The sequence below is a fragment of the Mercenaria mercenaria genome, chromosome 1 (assembly GCF_021730395.1).
Source record: "Mercenaria mercenaria strain notata chromosome 1, MADL_Memer_1, whole genome shotgun sequence".
NCBI classification, from domain to species: domain Eukaryota; kingdom Metazoa; phylum Mollusca; class Bivalvia; order Venerida; family Veneridae; genus Mercenaria; species Mercenaria mercenaria.
The window spans coordinates 66,434,097-66,451,911 of NC_069361.1; the positions used below are offsets into that span (position 1 = coordinate 66,434,097).

The 17,815-nt window shown below is 34.3% G+C and overlaps 1 protein-coding gene across 2 annotated transcripts in view; it reads right to left on the reverse strand.

Annotated features, from left to right (window-relative positions):
- Positions 1-269: 269 nt before the first annotated feature.
- LOC123535365 (protein phosphatase 1 regulatory subunit 27-like) overlaps positions 270-17,815 on the reverse strand; it is a 43,274-nt gene continuing 25,728 nt past the window's right edge. For both annotated transcript variants that reach the window (XM_053549835.1, XM_053549837.1), the window contains exons 2-4: positions 6,646-7,525; positions 2,820-2,970; positions 270-2,009 (exon numbers count right to left, since the gene is read on the reverse strand). In XM_053549835.1, coding sequence (XP_053405810.1) covers positions 1,820-2,009; positions 2,820-2,970; positions 6,646-6,826 — 522 coding nt within the window. In that variant the 5' untranslated portion in view covers positions 6,827-7,525 and the 3' untranslated portion in view covers positions 270-1,819. The remainder of the gene's footprint in view (positions 2,010-2,819; positions 2,971-6,645; positions 7,526-17,815) is intronic.

Consider the following 17,815-nt stretch of genomic DNA (forward strand, 5'->3'; position numbering starts at 1 on the left):
GACTCTAAGTTGAGATGAGCCCAGAGAGATAAATGGTTTTCTGAGAAAATATCAGTGTCAGTATGAAGAAAGAAATTAACATTGTTACAGATTATTTGATCTCAACAGACTTTGTAAGTCTAATTTAGGGGTTGTGAATCCTACGGTAAGGCTGTGCTTAAGTTGTCTACAACGATTTCAACAAGCTCGAATCGTCTTAACTGTGTCTCTGTCTTAACTATGTCTCTGTTTTATTTCAAAAGTTGTATCAGTAACATAAAGAGAGAATGTTGAATTTTAAAACACATTTAATTCAACTCAGTGCCGTTAGACATACATAAAAGACATAGTTCTGTAAACGTCACTACATATCACGTAACATGTTTGTTTGATAGCAGTTTAACAGGAAACTTTCTCCTCGGTTTAACCCTTACCCTGCTTAATCTCTATACTGAAATTTGGATAGTACCATTAACTGTCAAAAGGGGTGCTAACCAAAAAGATACTGACTGAATAGCGAACAGTGCATATAATGATCAGACTGCACGGATGTGCAGACTGATCAAGATCTACACTGGTCGCAAAGGCAAAAACAATGGTGTCAAGCATGGTAAGGGTTAAAACGTTTTTAACTACAGCTCAATACATCTAAATAATCAAACCAGTGTTCCTTGGTACAGTGTCTTTAGTAACTTCCTCTCTACAATTAAGTAGCTGACAACTTTCCCACATAAATCACCGGTGGAGAACGTAATGACTTGTGACATGTTGTTTTCCGTTAAACAGCCATGGAGCAAATTTGCTTCACTCGCGACCTTTCAATAAAGCTTGTGCTTCACACAAGATACCGAACACATGGTTTGCAGAATTATCTAATACCGTGTTAATCCAATGCTAATTTCTGGTATCAACACAAATAAGAGTGTCACCTTATGCAGAAGACTCTAGGTTTCCCTTAAACTGCAAAACAATTCTTGTGAACTGTCATAACTAATTAAATGAGAAGGAAATGGCATTGAACTAGTAAAAACTTTATAGCAAACAACAGACAAACATCTCGTTATTTCCTCATGTTTTCCATTTATTTTCTGTTACATCGCAGTTAGAATAATTCTGATTCAAATGTGCACAAAATTAAAAAAAAATAATTGCTTGAGGATTTCCTACATCTGTAGTTTCTCGCGCATATTCAGTATATCATTGCGTAAACATGCAAATATACGTACGATTACTTGAAGAAAGGCCACTGTTACCATGGTTACAAAGAATTGTAATCGTAAGACATATATGTCGTTGCTACTTTGAAATCTTGGGTTATTTTCATGTGAAGAGTGTGACCTTCCCGTGATATCTAATCCGTGGTAACACTTCCTGTAGAGTTCAGAATATCGTAATTCGTCTCGATTACAAGATTTATATGGAAATGTTTAGGCGTCACGGCGCAAAATTAATTTCTGGTACTACACACAACGTCCACTTACATTCTGTAGAAGTATGTTTTAAATCACGGCGTCAACAAGATCAACACATTCTCAAATTCACAGGCGTTGTGACGTTTATGAAAGACTAGAAAATATCGAAAATCCTACTTACACATTGCAGGAAAAATTACACATTTCCTCTGTTATGTCACTTAACCGTATAAATACAACACAATCCGAAAACAAATCACATTGTATAAGAAAAGGAACAGGTACTTCTAGAATTTGAAAATCTACATATAAATGTAATGGCACTTTGTAAATAATGTCACTTTGTGTAGATTTACAATCTCGCGGTGGATTTGTTGCAGAACATTCAAATAAAACACTGTCGCAAAACACGGAAGACTGAAACTGGGTCATCCGGAAACGGAAGTTGTAACGCCATCTTGTTCTAGCGTGTCGTCATCTGATTGGTCATTATCACAAGGCTGGACATTTCCCAGCATTACCCGGATGGTCTCGAGATCGGACGGTTCTACGAGATCAAGTGGTCTTTCTCCTTCATCCGTCAAAATTGTCTTATCTGCTCCTTTCTCCAATAGAAATCTGGAAAGAATATTATATAAATTGCATATACTTCCATAACAATCGGAAAAGGGAGTCTAGCAGACTGGTCTTGCTTTGAATGGAACCTTATTTAAAAACCAGGAAGAGTATAACTTGCCATTTGTGTGGTAAATTATATGTGAACAAATCAACTTTAACTTACGCAACATTATCTGCATATTCCACCTCACAAGTGGCTTTTCATGGTGCTCTATAAGTCAATAGATCTCACTAAATACTGTGTGTTTGATCTATAAATTAGGAACCATGATGCGCCCCATGCGTGATGATTATATGTCCCATGAAAGCAAATCAAGTTTAACTTACATAAGTGTTACACAAAAAATCCGCATGTTCCACCGCACACGTGGCATTTCATTGTGCTCTATAAGTGAATCAATTTTAAACTAACGCGACAATTTAATTATAAATTAAGAAGTATAAGGGAAATTATATGTTCCATTGCATAAAAGAGCGAACAAGTTTAAACTTACGAAAGTAGTAGTGCTCTGTAAGTAAATTGATTTTAAACGATCGCAATAAGCGAAATAATTGACATCTGTATACTGTAAAAGCACATATTTTCGCTATGTCAAAATTTCGCGAATTTGAAATTCTGAGTATCATCGCGAGGTTTAATATTCGCGAAATTGTAAAAATGGTATCCTACTTGAATTTGAATTATACTAATTGTGAATATTTACACGAGGATTAATTTTCGCAAAATACAGGGCCTCGCGAATATAGCGAAAATTAAACCCTCGCGAAAATTTCTGCTTTTACAGTAAAGTACACTGAGATATTACTTACGCAACAATATCCGCATATCCCTCTGCACAAGCGGCATGAAGTGGCGTCCAAGAATCATCGTCTTGTTTGTTGATATCTGCACCATGTGCAACTAGAAGTCTTACAGCACTGTCATTGCCATCTAGTACCGCTTGATGTAAAGGCGTTAAACCTACAACACAATAACATTTTCTACACTTTTTTTGAAATGTTATAATACCCACCACTTATAATGTTTGTTTGTTACATTCTATTTTGATTCTTTGAACTATATTCACTTTTTTGTTTTCATTTGTAAAGTTTTTCAAAAAGAGGGCCATAATGGCCCTATATCGCTCACCTGTCATCATTGCAGGTCAAAAAATCATAATCAAGATCAATCAAAAGAATCATGGGAAAATATAGTTGAAATTTTCTTAAAGGTACAGATATGTCAAAATACACATATAAATAAGGTACCATCCATGTTGTACCACAGGAAAGTGGTCTCGGTTTTTCCCTAAGGCCGATAATAAAAAAGTTACCGAATAAGCTATTTATAGTAACATTAAAGGGAAGTAATTAAAAAAAAATTTTTAAGTGAACAAAAGAAGGATCTGCCAAATAAAAACATGAGCACTGCAATGCAGAGCAATATACAAAAAAAGTCATATGACTTTTGAGCCCTAAGTGTGACCTTGACCTTGAATTGAACCATCCGAAAACATGCACTCTGCACATCGTTTCGATGAGGTGAACATTTGTGTCAGGTTTCTTTGAAAGTCTTCAAGGGGTTCAAGAGTTACAGAGTGGAATGGAAATTGCTAACCAACAGACTGACAGACAGACGGACACCGAGGCGATAACATAATACGTCCCTTAGGGCGTATAAAAAGGAATCGAGATCTTACGGTGATACAAGTTGTGTGCAAGTTTGGTTAAAATTAAATCATAAATGAAGCTGCTATTGCGCAGACAAGGTCAAAATAGCTAATTTTGACCCTTTCAGGGGCCATAACTCTGAAACCCATTAGGGATCTGGCCGGTTCAAGAAAGGAACCGAGATCTTATGGTGACACAAGTTTTGTGCAAGTTTGATTAAATTCAAATCATAAATGAAGCTGCTATTGTGCAGACAAGGTCAAAATAGCTAGTTCTGGCCCTATCAGGGGCCATAACCCTGGAACCCATATTATAATCTGGCCAGTTCAAGAAAGGAACCAAGATCTTATGGTGATACAAGTTGTGTGCAAGTTTGGTAAAAATCAAATCATAAATAAAGCTGCTATTGTGCAGACAAGGTCAAAATAGCCGAGTTTGGTTCTTTCAGGGGATATAACTCTCGAACCCATAATGGGATCTGACCAGTTCAAGAAAGAAACCAAGATCTTATAGTGATACAAGTTGTGTGCAAGTTTGGTAAAAATTAAATCATAAATAAAGCTGCTATTGTGCAGACAAGGTCAAAATGGCTAATTTTGGCCCTTTCAGGGGCCATAACTCTGGAACCCATAATGGGATCTGGCCAGTTCAAGAAAGGAATCAAGATCTTATGGTGATATAAGTTGTTTGCAAGTTTGGTTAAAATAAAGTCATAAATGAAACCACTATCGTGCAGATAAGAAATTGTGGACGGACGAAGGGCGAAGGGCGATCACAAAAGCTCACCCTGTCACTATGTGACAGGTGAGCTAAAAACCCGTTTTATCTGAAACTTTTAAAGTATTTCAAAGATTTAACTAAAATACTTGTACTAGAACTTTTACAGTAAAACTTGTTTCTTTTACTGCAAACAATATTGTTAGTGTGTTTTAATAATATCACTATTACAATAAGATATATATAATGATAACCATTCATGTCGCCCTGAATATATTTTAAATTCGTAAATAAGTTTACTAAAACTACATGCATTCATTTTTTATAATAAAAGAAAACATGTTTTATGATTATACAATGGCCATTGTAACAAACTTAGCATAGCTTTAATTTGTACTGTAGAAATAAATTCAGTCAGAACATGGTAACCTTCCAATAAATATATTTGAATACCTTGTGCTTATACAGCTGCGTAAAAGAGCATATGTGTACATGTTTTCGTGCATGCTTGCGTGCTTTTTATCAGCTCTACTCTCCTAATTACCTGCTAGCATCATCACATTTCACTAAATCAACAACGAGCAAACTGCAAAATGTCCAAAACACAGCTGCACGTCTTATTACGAAAACAACCCGTTTTGAACATATAACACCAATCCTTAAAGATCTTCATTGGCTTCAAATACAAGATAGAATCAAATACAAAATTCTCATTCAAACATTCAAGGCCTTGCATGGACAGTCGCCGGTGTATATGAGAGACTTACTGGAGGTGTACGTGCCAACTAGAAATCTGAGGTCAGCAAATGCAGCAACAACCCTTGTGCCACAAAAAAGTCGACTGGTTACATACGGGGATAGAAGTTTCAGGGTTGCCGCCGCAAAACTATGGAACTCTCTCCCTGACAATCTCAGGAAAGATTCATCACTTAAATCATTCAAAAGAGCTCTCAAAACACACCTTTTCAAAATTTTCTACAACACATAGATACCAACTGTGACTGTTTCTACTTATAATAAATATGCCACTGTTATTTTTGTAATACAGAACTACAGCAAGTCATTCGTCGCTAACGACGATCTCTTAACTGTACAATTCATCATGCAATTAACTAAACTGACAATCCATCTTTTATTTCATCATGTCACAATTTAAGGGTTATGACGTTCTATGTGTGTGTTTTTCGCAAGACTTGAGTTTCACTTGAAATGTGTGGTATTTCTATCTAAAACAGTACATGATGGCACCATTTACCAGGGGGTTGAACCACTATATGCAGCCCGTCTGGGCGTACGAGGTGTTTAAAGCACTGGTATTGGCAATAGGGGTAAAACGACCTCAGGGGTGGTGGTGCGGTCATGGCTGTTTGTTACAATAAGGCTGTAAATATTATCATTGTTTATTTATGATATTGTTGTAATGACTATTATTTTTTTTATTATTATGTACAACGCCATTGAAAATATCATTTATAAAAAAGGCGTTTGGTCAGATTGTTCAGTTTCAGTTTTGTGATTGCATATGTCATGTTTTGTTATTTTCCTACATATCTGCGATGTGTCACATGTTTAATTGTAAAGCGCCTTTGAACGTATATTACATATGAAAAGGGCGCTCAACAAATCTGGTATAATAATAATAAAGTCTACTTGCAAACATGTGATCTACTAATCAATCACCAGCATAATTAATTCCACTGCAAACATGTCTTCTAATACTTAAATATTTACTGGCATCATTAATTCCGCTAATGCCGGTCTACTTGCAAACACGTGCCCTTCTAGTTACTTACCAGCATCACTAATTCCATTTATATCTACTTGCAAACATTGGTCCTAGTAATACTTAAATAATTATTAATTCCACTAATATCTATTTGCAAACATGTCATCTTATATTTAAATACTTACTAACATCATTGACCCCGCTAATGTCTACTTGCAAACATGTGATCATCTTGTTACCTACCAGCATCATTAATTCCACTAATGTCTACTTGGAAGAAAACATGTGATCTTTTTTAAACTTAAATATATACAAGCATCATTAATTACACTAATAGCTACTTGCAAGCAAACATGTGATCTTCTAGTTACTTACCAGCATTATTAATTCTGCTAATGTCTTCTTGCAAACATGTGATCTTCGTAACACTTAAATACTTACCACCATCATTTAATCCTCTAATGTATACTGGCAAATATATGAATTTTTAATTATCTACCAGCAAATCTCTACATACAAACATGTGATGTTCCAATTACTTACCAGCATCATTAATTCCACTAATGTCTACTTGTAAACTCGCTCTTCTCAACATGTGATCCAGTGCATGAATATCATTCTCCTTAATATTGTCCAGAAACACTAACTCATCCGAAAAGCGTACACCTTTAGGCTTTTTTACTTCCGGGTTCTGTTTAGCAAATAAACTTGCTCTTCTGCTCATGATTAATTTTCTTGTAAATCCCAAAGAATAATTACATTATATCCATTCACTGTCACATATTGTAACTGCAAAACCGTACACGCGTATTAAAGTAACATTTTCTTTACAATGTTAAACTAGGCTAACTTTTACATAATTCATCATCCAACAACGAATAAACTCGCAATAAATAATTTTAAAACTTATAGCAATTTTTGTAATGTTATTGCATTTTTATTCATAAAATATATCTTTATATTTATTGGCAGATATCACTAAGATATTCGGTAACAAGTGTATAAATTCTGTCTTTTTAAACTTCGCATTTATTATTTATCCATTTCACCTTGAAAATATTTTAACACTTTAAAAGTTTAATATTCCTACTTTAAAGATAAACCCTTCAATGACACTCGTAGAAATCTTTATTCAATGAAAACCAGCCGTATTCTATGTTTCACATCTGCAAGAATCTTTACGAATTTCTCACACAATTCATTCGCTTTTGATAGTCTTAACATATTGGCATTTCCATCGCTGAGTGCGTAAATTCCGTTGCGCTGTTGAACTTTGGTGTCTTACAATTAAAACTTTCGCGTATAAATGTATGAGAGCATGCCTTGGAACATATGCTGAATATAATACAGAGTGTTTATTCCTGTGAAACAGCAGTCTGGTATTTGTAAACTGTTTCTTTCATACGTCTTCTAATTTGTTCTTCTGGAAATAAAAAGAAAGATTGCGTTTAAACATTATGTTATACGATCAATGCAGGCTGTTAAAACAATTAAGGAGAGTTGAAAAATAAGCCGCGATCTTACCCTCACGGCTGCATTGATCTTAATTAAAAACTCTTCAGATTTTACTCCCGTGTGTGCTCTTGTAACAGATGCAATAAGGCCAACTAATAAGACGAAATAGTATATTTGTTTTACTGCGTTTCAAACTGCATTAACGTTTCCATTTGCATTTTACTTGTCCTTGCGCAGACATGAACTTTGCAAAAATGGGAACTTTTTAATAGTTTTCCATATATTCATCTGCTATAAAATACTATATCGTTGCAACTTTAGTAGTTTCATATTATTTATAAAGAAACCGTTTGAATTCTAATTTGTTGAAATTCGCCTGTTCAAGCAGCAATAAGTTAATTTTATAGGTGCTCTGAGCATGGTAAAGTCTTGTTTCATGGAACCTGACACTTGTGTTTAGTAATGTTTTATACTGACATTTTTTTAAAACCATATACATGTCCGGTTTTCCATATGACAATTAAATTTTATCTTCATTTCAATACGTTTCACAGTAACCGTCCCTTGAATAAACAAATATTTTGAATCTAAATTTGACGCTTATCCTGGAGGTCGTGGCTCGAGCCTCACTTGGGTCGCAACCAAGCTTTTTAGATGGCACCATACTGTTTTCCCAGGAATTTGGCTAGAGAGTGATTAAAATATGATCTAAGCTTTTACCGCTAAAAACAAAATTTCAGTTTATACAAAGAAGGTTAGTTGCATTTCTGTTAAGGTCCATTCTATGTAAAATAACTGTTATTTATTTATTTATTTGGGTTTTACGGCGCACCAACACAGTATAGGTTATATGGCGCCAAATAGGACTACCAAGTAAAATAACAGTGCTATCAAAATATATCAAATACTGATGCCTGGTATGCTCATATAATATTGTTATCATTTGAAAGCGTATTATTTACGGAAAAGGAAAATATAAATAACATGGCAAAAAATATGTTACAGAATGTTTATTTTTTTTACTTTATAGTTTTCAATGATACTTCAACAGAAATCCAGTTACTACAGTGCAAGATTGATTATTTCGCAGACAAAACATGACTGTATTTATATATACACATTATAGACATCTTTTTAAAGTTATTCTTCTTCAGCAGACACAACTCTTTAAAAAGGGTCACCAGGCATCGAAATGTTATCTATGTATAGGATATAAGACGAAAACGATCCAATATGTAAAATACTGGACTGTCCAAAGCGCGTTAGCGCTGAGGACCGTCCAGTATTTTACATATTGGATCGTTTGAGGCTTATATCTTACTTAAAACATTGTTTTTATGGCATAACCAATAAAAAAAATACGTATAAACCATTGACGTTAAATTTTCTTAAATTAATTCGGTTTTTATTCACTTTACCGCATTTAATAACAGTTGCTATATGATTATGAAATACTCAGTAGAACCTCATGACTATTTTACGCACGTTTTTCTCATAATGCATGACTGCGTTTTTCTCGGGTTTCTCGCCTTCGTAATATTGGACTTTCTTTAGCCCGGGATTCTAAATCAAATCAAATCAAATCAAATTTATTCACTCAGTGCATCATACATGATACAAACATGAGGTATATATATAGTAATACATTTTAAACAGCGGTACATAGCAAATCTAATTTACAGAGAACAAACAGGATATATTTCGTAAAACGTAACCATCTATTGTTTACAATTCTTTTTACAATATGATTCATCATAAATCTATGTTATGAGGACAGTATATGTATGTCGCATGTGGAAAAGATTCACCACCCCAAACCCAGCACCGCACCCAGCACGAGTCCGTAGCTGAGTGTGTTTATCTTTTACTATTTTAGCAATCATCGGTATGCAAATTTTCGGATTTACGTTATTTGAATAATTAATTTGACCAGATATATTTGTTTTGTCGAATTACAGATTGGTTTGAATCTAGTATTTGGCACGAAATGTGTATATTTCAGACTGTCTAAAAGTGACATCTCTTGTAAAAACACTGACCGTCTGTCTTTTGTTCATGAATAATAGCTTTGCGCAGTTCATTCAAATTTATATAATACTTTGGAAAGCAGATTAAAATTTAATTGCAACTCTATTTTAATTTTTTATGAAAGAAATCTTACTATGATGTGTATATTTAAATTTTATGGTTAGTTGTGCGTGATGCATGGATTACATGCTTTTTTGTAGTTTATGTTAAGTTGATACACAAGTTTGGACTTGCCGTTTCTGCGTGTTATTTTGAAAGTGTGTAACTTCAGTTTGGATATTATGAAGGAAGGGTGAAGGATATTGTTAAATTATATCCGTGATTGGCTTATAAGCGATGTGTGTTTAATGTCATCTATCTAGTATTCTTATTATGCTGGGATGCTTTATATGTTGAGAGATGCTATTAATTGTGTTTACACATGTACGGAATAAGCAGTAGTATTATCACAAGTGGCGGTGGGAGGAAAGAAATTTTGTGACATTTTAGAGACAAAAAAAAAAACTGGATTTATTTTAATTCATGGCAAGGGTAAAGTGATTAATATGTTCTTTTTATTTAAGTGTGAGCAAGGAAACTTGCTTTGTCAAGTTAAAATTTACAAGGGTATGGCGAATTAGGATAATCACTGATAATGTTTCACTGAAAGCGTAGCTGGAATCGGACAGCTGGAGAAAATGATTGCTGCATGTGCACTAAATGAGAAAATGGGTTGTTTGTTTACACGCCTGGCAATATACTGTTGTGATTTATTAGTTCAATGACAGTTTTTGTTGGGTTGTACATGAATTTGCCCGAAAATCTTCAAATTTAGTGCAAGAAGACTTATACAGAACAGACAATTTTAATATTAGATCGGATACAGCTACTGGTAAGTCAAAACCATTCTAAACTTGTGATATTATTTTCGTTCCTTTAAACCGGTTAATTCACGGAACATAACAGCCAGGCGGAAGCTGAAAACTAAGGAAAACTTGCTTTCAATATGAATTTTATCTATGCACTCGAATTAAGCTACTCTTATTTAAGTTATTATCACAATGGATGTTTAATGTGGTCCCAACTGGAGTACTGAAAAATATATTTGATATCATTCACTTTGAATTTATTAGATTTATTTTCACTAAAATCTCAGTATTTCATAAAAAATAGCAGAAATAGAATATACGAGTACAAAAGTAAAAGATATTTCGGCAAAACTAAGGTTCATGTAAGTACATGTGTCCCTTAATTGCAGTTGTTTTTCTTTTCCAATAGGCAGTCTCATAGACTGAACAAATGTGAACAAATGCTTCATACTGGCTTCAAACACAAGAAATGAAGGCAATTTGTTCTTCGTAGGGTGCTATAAACGTTTATATTTTGAAAGGTTTATGAACATCCTGTTTTTTTTTTACATTTTTTTTCAATACGAATGTAATACTCAAATAAACATAAACTGTAACCATCAATACCCACAACAAAAATATGAGCTGCACCATGCGAAAACCATCCTATTGTAAAGGGGAAATAATTCTACCAAAACTGAAGGCAACAAAGTTATTTTGTCTCACTTTGTATCATATGAAATGCTTAATAAATGGACCAAGTTTGAAAGAAATATCTTAACTATTTTTCAAGAAATATTAGTGTTTATGTCGAAAGCCCGATCGGACAATGTAACCAGCCTGGCAAACGCACTGTGTGGTTTTCTCACGACGCGACTCAAATCATTTTCAGGGGTTTACATGAACATTCATAAACGTATATGCATTTGTTTAGTTTTTTCTATGTTCAGATGTATGGATAAATTCGGAAAAAATGGATTGTGACATAACAAAAATGAGCTATGTATACGAGGATGTAATGCTTCACTTAACTTTCGTAAATCGTAAATGATTATTACTATTATTTTTATGCTTCCCGAAAGGCGAGAATATAGTTGACACTTTGTCCGTCCTTCCGTCCGTCCGCCCGTTCCGTAGTATAACTTGAAAAGTATTAACGGCATTTTATTAAAATTTTACATAATCATAGAGGCCATTGAGACAAAGAGGAGTGTTACAGGACCATAACACTACCTTACCTAGCTTTTGAATTATCTCCCTTTATTATACAAAATAAGGCTTGTCCGGAGCATTACTTGAAAAGTATTATGACATTTCATGTAAACTTCACAAAATCATAAAGGCCATTGACAGTACGGCCTCAAAGAATTATCATGATTGGTCTAATAAAACTGCTTTTTAAACAGAGAGCAATATATTCTTGCACAATTTTGAAACTGGAAAAGTGAACAATATTGAGGAAGTTGTTGCTCTAGGAAGTTGTTGTTTAGGGAGTAAGACTACGTCGATGCATGCAAAATATGTATAATGCTATTTTTAACTTTTTGCGATTTTGTCCATATATATTATGCATCTAGATCTATACATAAAACTTAGTTTTGATATTAATTTTCCTTTTTATTATCAGTACTGTGTTATTATATTGGACTGCTTTCATTTGATTATAATATTTCTATATGGAATTTCACTACATGTATTGATAAATATTGGACTACACGAAAACATTAATTCTGTATATAAATCGTTTTCCTCGTGCAGTCCAATATTAGATGCACAGTCCAATATTAAAATAATATTGGACTCCACGTGGAAAATACTGTACTACTAATAAACCTTGATAATGTGGCAGTTGAGTCCAATAAGTCCAGGTGTGTTCAAAGATAATCCGTCATAGATCTATTGTAAAGCTTATATTGGATTTACCTGTATTGGAAAATAAACAGCGTCGATTGTATTGAGGTCAACTGCCACATTATCAAAGTTTATTAGTAAGTCCCATTGAAAGCAGTCCAATATTAAAAATACAGTACAGCGAGAACAAAGGAGTGACGTCATGACAATGTTTTAATTGTGGATCGAATAAATTAATATTAATACTCAATATCAAAGCATATGTTTTCAATAACAACCCCAATATTCCGATTTTTCAAGAAAAACATAGATATGTCAGAATTCACAGGAAGCTTTAGGTACTGTCTGAATGCTTGCAGAAAATGAGAAAATTAATTCACTAGAATCACCTCAAGATTTGTCTATGCAGATTATTTGCTAATGCGCATCTGAAAAACAGACACGCGCTGCTTTATTAGAAAGCAATATTTTAACGCAATTATGAAAACAAGGGTTAAATTATTTTTATTTGTATTACAAGAGTATTCCAATGTGAGTTTGTGTGGATTTATTTTCGCTCTACGTTTACGAAAAATTGATGAAATGGTTTATTAATGTGGCAGGGTTCGTACACACATTAATAACTGGTTTGGCTACCTTGAGCATCGAGAACTGCCTGGCATCGTTCGCGCATAGAACAGACAAATGTGTTAATTTGGGCCTGTGGAATACCTTTTTCCACTTCTGAATTAAGGCTTGTGTTACTCCTCGTTTAAATGGGTCAACAGTGTTGTTGTTCTTATAATATAGACTGGCCCGGTTTATAGGTTGGTCAGGGCTGCGGATATGCGATATGTATTGTACTTTGTACTATTTTTGAGCAGGGATCCTCTTCAGTTTGAGACAGTCCGTGTTTATGTTTATTTTATGAGGACTGGTTCATTGACAAAGTCTATAAAATCAGATTGAATTTTATAAAAACGGATCAACCTCAGTGGTCCGTGCATGCTCTAGGAAATCGAGTTCAACGTTGGTTTTTTTTTCGTTTTTTTTGTACAATCCAGTTATAATAGATTTTATTTGTAACATCATCGTTCCCCCGAACATATGTAGACCTCTTGACATAATGTTGATTTCCTGTTATCATATTTTAAAGAAAAGTATGTACAGAAATTGGAAGTTTCTATTTTTTTTGTTCAAATCTAACAATTTAGAAAACTAGTACCTTTCAGAACACTTGGAAAAACAGACATTTTACAGATTTTTATATACAAATTTTATCGTTTGATCTCAACAAATGAAATATTAGAGGCGTAATGAGGCACTGGGTGCAGTCTGATGGAAGTCTTATATCTAACTGATAGAGCCGTATTTCATCGGGAATATTTTAAACTTCGAATTCGTTTCGTTGAATTTAGTATTTCAAATTCCTCCCCCTCCCCCCTCCCCTCCCGCTTCTCCCCAACCCCTGCCCCCCCCCCCCCCCCCCCCCCCCCCCCCCCCCCCCCCCACACACACACCGCCTCCTCCCCTTTGATTTACTGTCGAATTTTGACAATGTTCTACCTGAAATAATAGCTTATACCTTCCTGACAAAAAATGTAAGTTAATGAAGGATCTGGATCTGAATGCGTTTTCCTTTCCGCCTACAGATCACTGTGATTTTATCTCATGGTATGTCGTCAAATGGCCAAGTCAAAAAAGTTATTAATGTTCTATCTAAAATAAGATAAGAGGCTTCTTTTGTCATTTATCGCATACACGAATGACGGCGATGTTTGATTGATATTTTAGATATTTATCATGTTGTTCCTAGAAATATAATTATTGACACGTGTTTCAATATGGCACAGTATCGGAAACTGCTTATCGGTAAAACATTGCTTCACCGACATCAATCGCTTCCGTAATCAAGTATTCTTAAAATGTCATAAATTTCTGATATCTGTATTATATATACATATCAATCTAAAATGTCCTTTGTGAACCTTAGCTTTCTGTTATCTGGGGACATATGTTTATCTTAAAAACACGTCATAATCTGTGTAAAATAGCAGAAAAAAAACACACATAGTATTACCAGAAATTACTACATATCCGGCACATTCAGCCACCATAATATGACGTCATTTAATTTCACAGTAACCGTCAGTTGTACTGCTTCCATTGAGTAATAAAAAAGTTAGCACATTTTTTTTCAATCCAAATTGCCGCTCAACCTTAGGGTTGTGGGTTCAAGCCCCAATTAGTTCGACACCATTCTTTTTTAGATAACACCAAAACTGTTTTCCAGGAATGTGTCTAGAGAGTGATTAAAATAAGCTCTAAGCTTTCATCACAATCGAGATAAGAAAAATTTATTTACTACAAACTAAGCAATCATGACGTTTTAGCGTCTACGATACTGCGTTGTCTGATTTCAACATTATAAACAAAAATTCGGATTTTAATTAGAAGTTACGTAGTTTAGTCTGTTGATATTAATAACTCTATATCAAACGCATAAATTTTCAATAACAACTCTAGGATTCCGCTGTTTCAGTTTCACGTACATAAACATGTCAGATTTCACAGGAAGCGTTAAGGTCTTGTCTGCATGCTGGCAGAAAATGAGAAAGTTAATTCACCAGCATCACCTCAAGATTTGTCTAGGCTTTTTATCTTTGCAGATAATTTGTTAATGGGCATCTGAAAAAAACAGGCACGCGCTGCTTTATCTGTAGTCTGGCTACCGACTAGATAATCTTTCTTAATTTTTTTCATTCGTTATTTTAATACATTCAGACCGATCTTTCTTGGCTTTGATTATCCAATATTTTGAGAAGAAAAGGAACATAATTATACAAATTTTGAATAATCTAAGGGAGTTATCTCCTGTGAATAAAACATGGGTACTTTATCGGAAAGAAATACTTGAACGCAGGCATAAATGAAACTTTTGTTATGTATAAGTTAAGTATAAGTGTTCACTATCATCTTTAAAATGCAAATGATCAGCCTCCAGCTCAAGCAAATGACCTAAATTTAATTTATTTATTTTTTGTTCAAATCTAACAATTCAGAAAACTAGTAACCATGAGAACACTTGTGAAAACAGACATTTTAGAGACTTTTTATATAAATATTATCGTTTGATCTCAACAAATGAAATATTAGAGGCGTAACGAGTCATTGGGTGGAGTCTGATGGAAATCTTGAATTTAACTGATAAAGCCGTATTTCAGTATTTCATCGGGAACATTTTAAACTTCGAATTCGTTTCGTTGAATTTAGTATTTCAAATTACTCCCCCCCCCCCCCCCCCCCCCCCACCCCATATCCCTTAATTTAGTGTCGACTTTAGACAAGTCGTTACCGAAGTGATTTTCTGATAACACAGTTACGAATAAAATAATAGCTTAAACCTTTCTGCCAAGTCAAAAATGTTATAATGTTCTATCGAAAATAAGAAAAGAGGTTTCTCTTGTCATTTATTACATACAGACTTGAAATTGAAAGGCGATGTTTGATTGATATTTTAGATATTTATCACGTTGTTCTTAGACACGTGTTTCAGTATGTCATAGTATCGGAAACTACTTATCGGTAACAGATTGCTTAGACATTGACATTAATTGCTTGTTCTGAAAATATCATAAAATTCTCACATCTGTATTATATATATCGATCTAAAATATCCTTATTATTTGAAGAAGTTTTGTATCTTAATGTACCGCATTTTGTGTCTGTTATCTGAGGACATATGTTTATTATTAGACTGGCTCCCGTCCCTATGTTTGTTCTGTCATATTTCTCATAAATTTTCTTCCGGAATAAAAGAGGATCTTCCGGTCTGTCCCTCTTTTTTTGCCGCTATATTGAGTTTTTACCGGTGAAAATCACAGCAAAAATTGAAGAAATCGCAGACCACAGCAACAGAAAATCAGAATTTGTTCGTACGTACGAACAAAATTCCAAATAAAATTTACAACCCTGTCGTCCTAACGGGCTCGGGTACCAACCATTCCCTCGGGATTCTGCAGATGTTATAACACGAAAAAACATGCGTTATCCCTACAAACAAGTCGATCTGTTTAAAGAAAAGCGCAAAATAATCACATACCAGAAATTAGTACTAAGATATGTTATGGCACCCTCAAAAAGTATCTTCGCTCACGACTTTTTTTTTTACTAAAATGATTCCCGAAAGCAAAAAAAAAAAAAAAAAAATAATAATAATAATGATACAAACAATGTCATGTTACTGACTGCTCTCTGGTTTAATTTAATTAAAGGTTTGCTCATTTTGTAGTGGGAGTAAACAGCAGATTTTTTTTGGTAGATTCGCTCCCGTCCCTATGTATGCTCTGTCTTATATCTGATATACAAGATCGTCTTCATTAACAGTGGAAGCAACTCCAGCAGGTTGTTTCTATATTAACATTTTTAATACCCCTGGCTCTGAACATAGGAAAAAAAGTCATTTCCTGTCATAGTACAAACTCAAATCAATTTCTAGGTAAGCATATTTTCATTTCTCTACACAATCGAAAACTGATAGAGCTAAAAACATAAAGAATCGTAGAACTTATCATTTTATATTTCGCAAAAAGTAAATGATTTTCAAAATCAAGTCACCATCTTAACATATTGACTTTAGATTCATAGTTTTTCCAGTACAGGAAGAAGCTCTGTAATGGAACAGACGACATATATTTTTCTAGTGTTTGATAACCCTAATCAAACCGTAAGCAAGTGAGAAGCTGAAATCTGATAGACATTTATCACGTTAAAATGTAATGCTATCACGCAAGAACGCTCTAATGCATTGCAAATTAATGATACGGGTCACCAATATGTCAAACTATCGGAAACTCGTAATCGGTAAAAGATTACTTAGAAACTGACATTCGTAATTTTTGATATTAAACTCTATTGTGAATATATAGGAAGTTAGCAGTAGCAGTAAGCAGTAGCAGTGAGCAGTAAAAAAAGTAGAAAACGCGGAATTGACAGAACCAGTAGAAGCGCTAAAAGGGGCGGAAACGTGAAATTGACAGTGGCAAAAACATGCCACTGGAATTAGCAAAAGCAGTAGAACAACAAGCAGTAGCAGCAGTAGCAGAGGAAACTCGTGAAATTAGCAACAATAGTGTCAGCAATAACGGCAGCAAAATGCAGTGGAATGAGAAATATTGGCAGCAGCAATAGCAGAAGTAGCAGACTGAGAAAAACGTGAAATCGGTAGTAGCAGTAGAAGAATAATCATAGGTAGTAGTAGCAGCAAAAGAAGAATAAGCAGTAACTGTATAAAAGTCGTGCAGTTCGCAGCAGCAGTAGCAGCAATAGCAAAATTGTGAATTGGTATTTGTAGCAGTAGCAGAGCAAAAATGTGAAATTGGCAGTAGCTTTAGCGTAGCTATGTTACTACTAGTACTGCTACTGTTACTACTTCTACTGCCAATATTTCGCGTTTTTTGCTACTGCCCCTCCTGCTACTGCTATTGCTAGTGTTGTTACTGTTCACAGCTAGTACTGCCTCTGCTTAATGCTAACTACTGGTACTGTTGCTGTTGCTACTAAGATTGCCAATT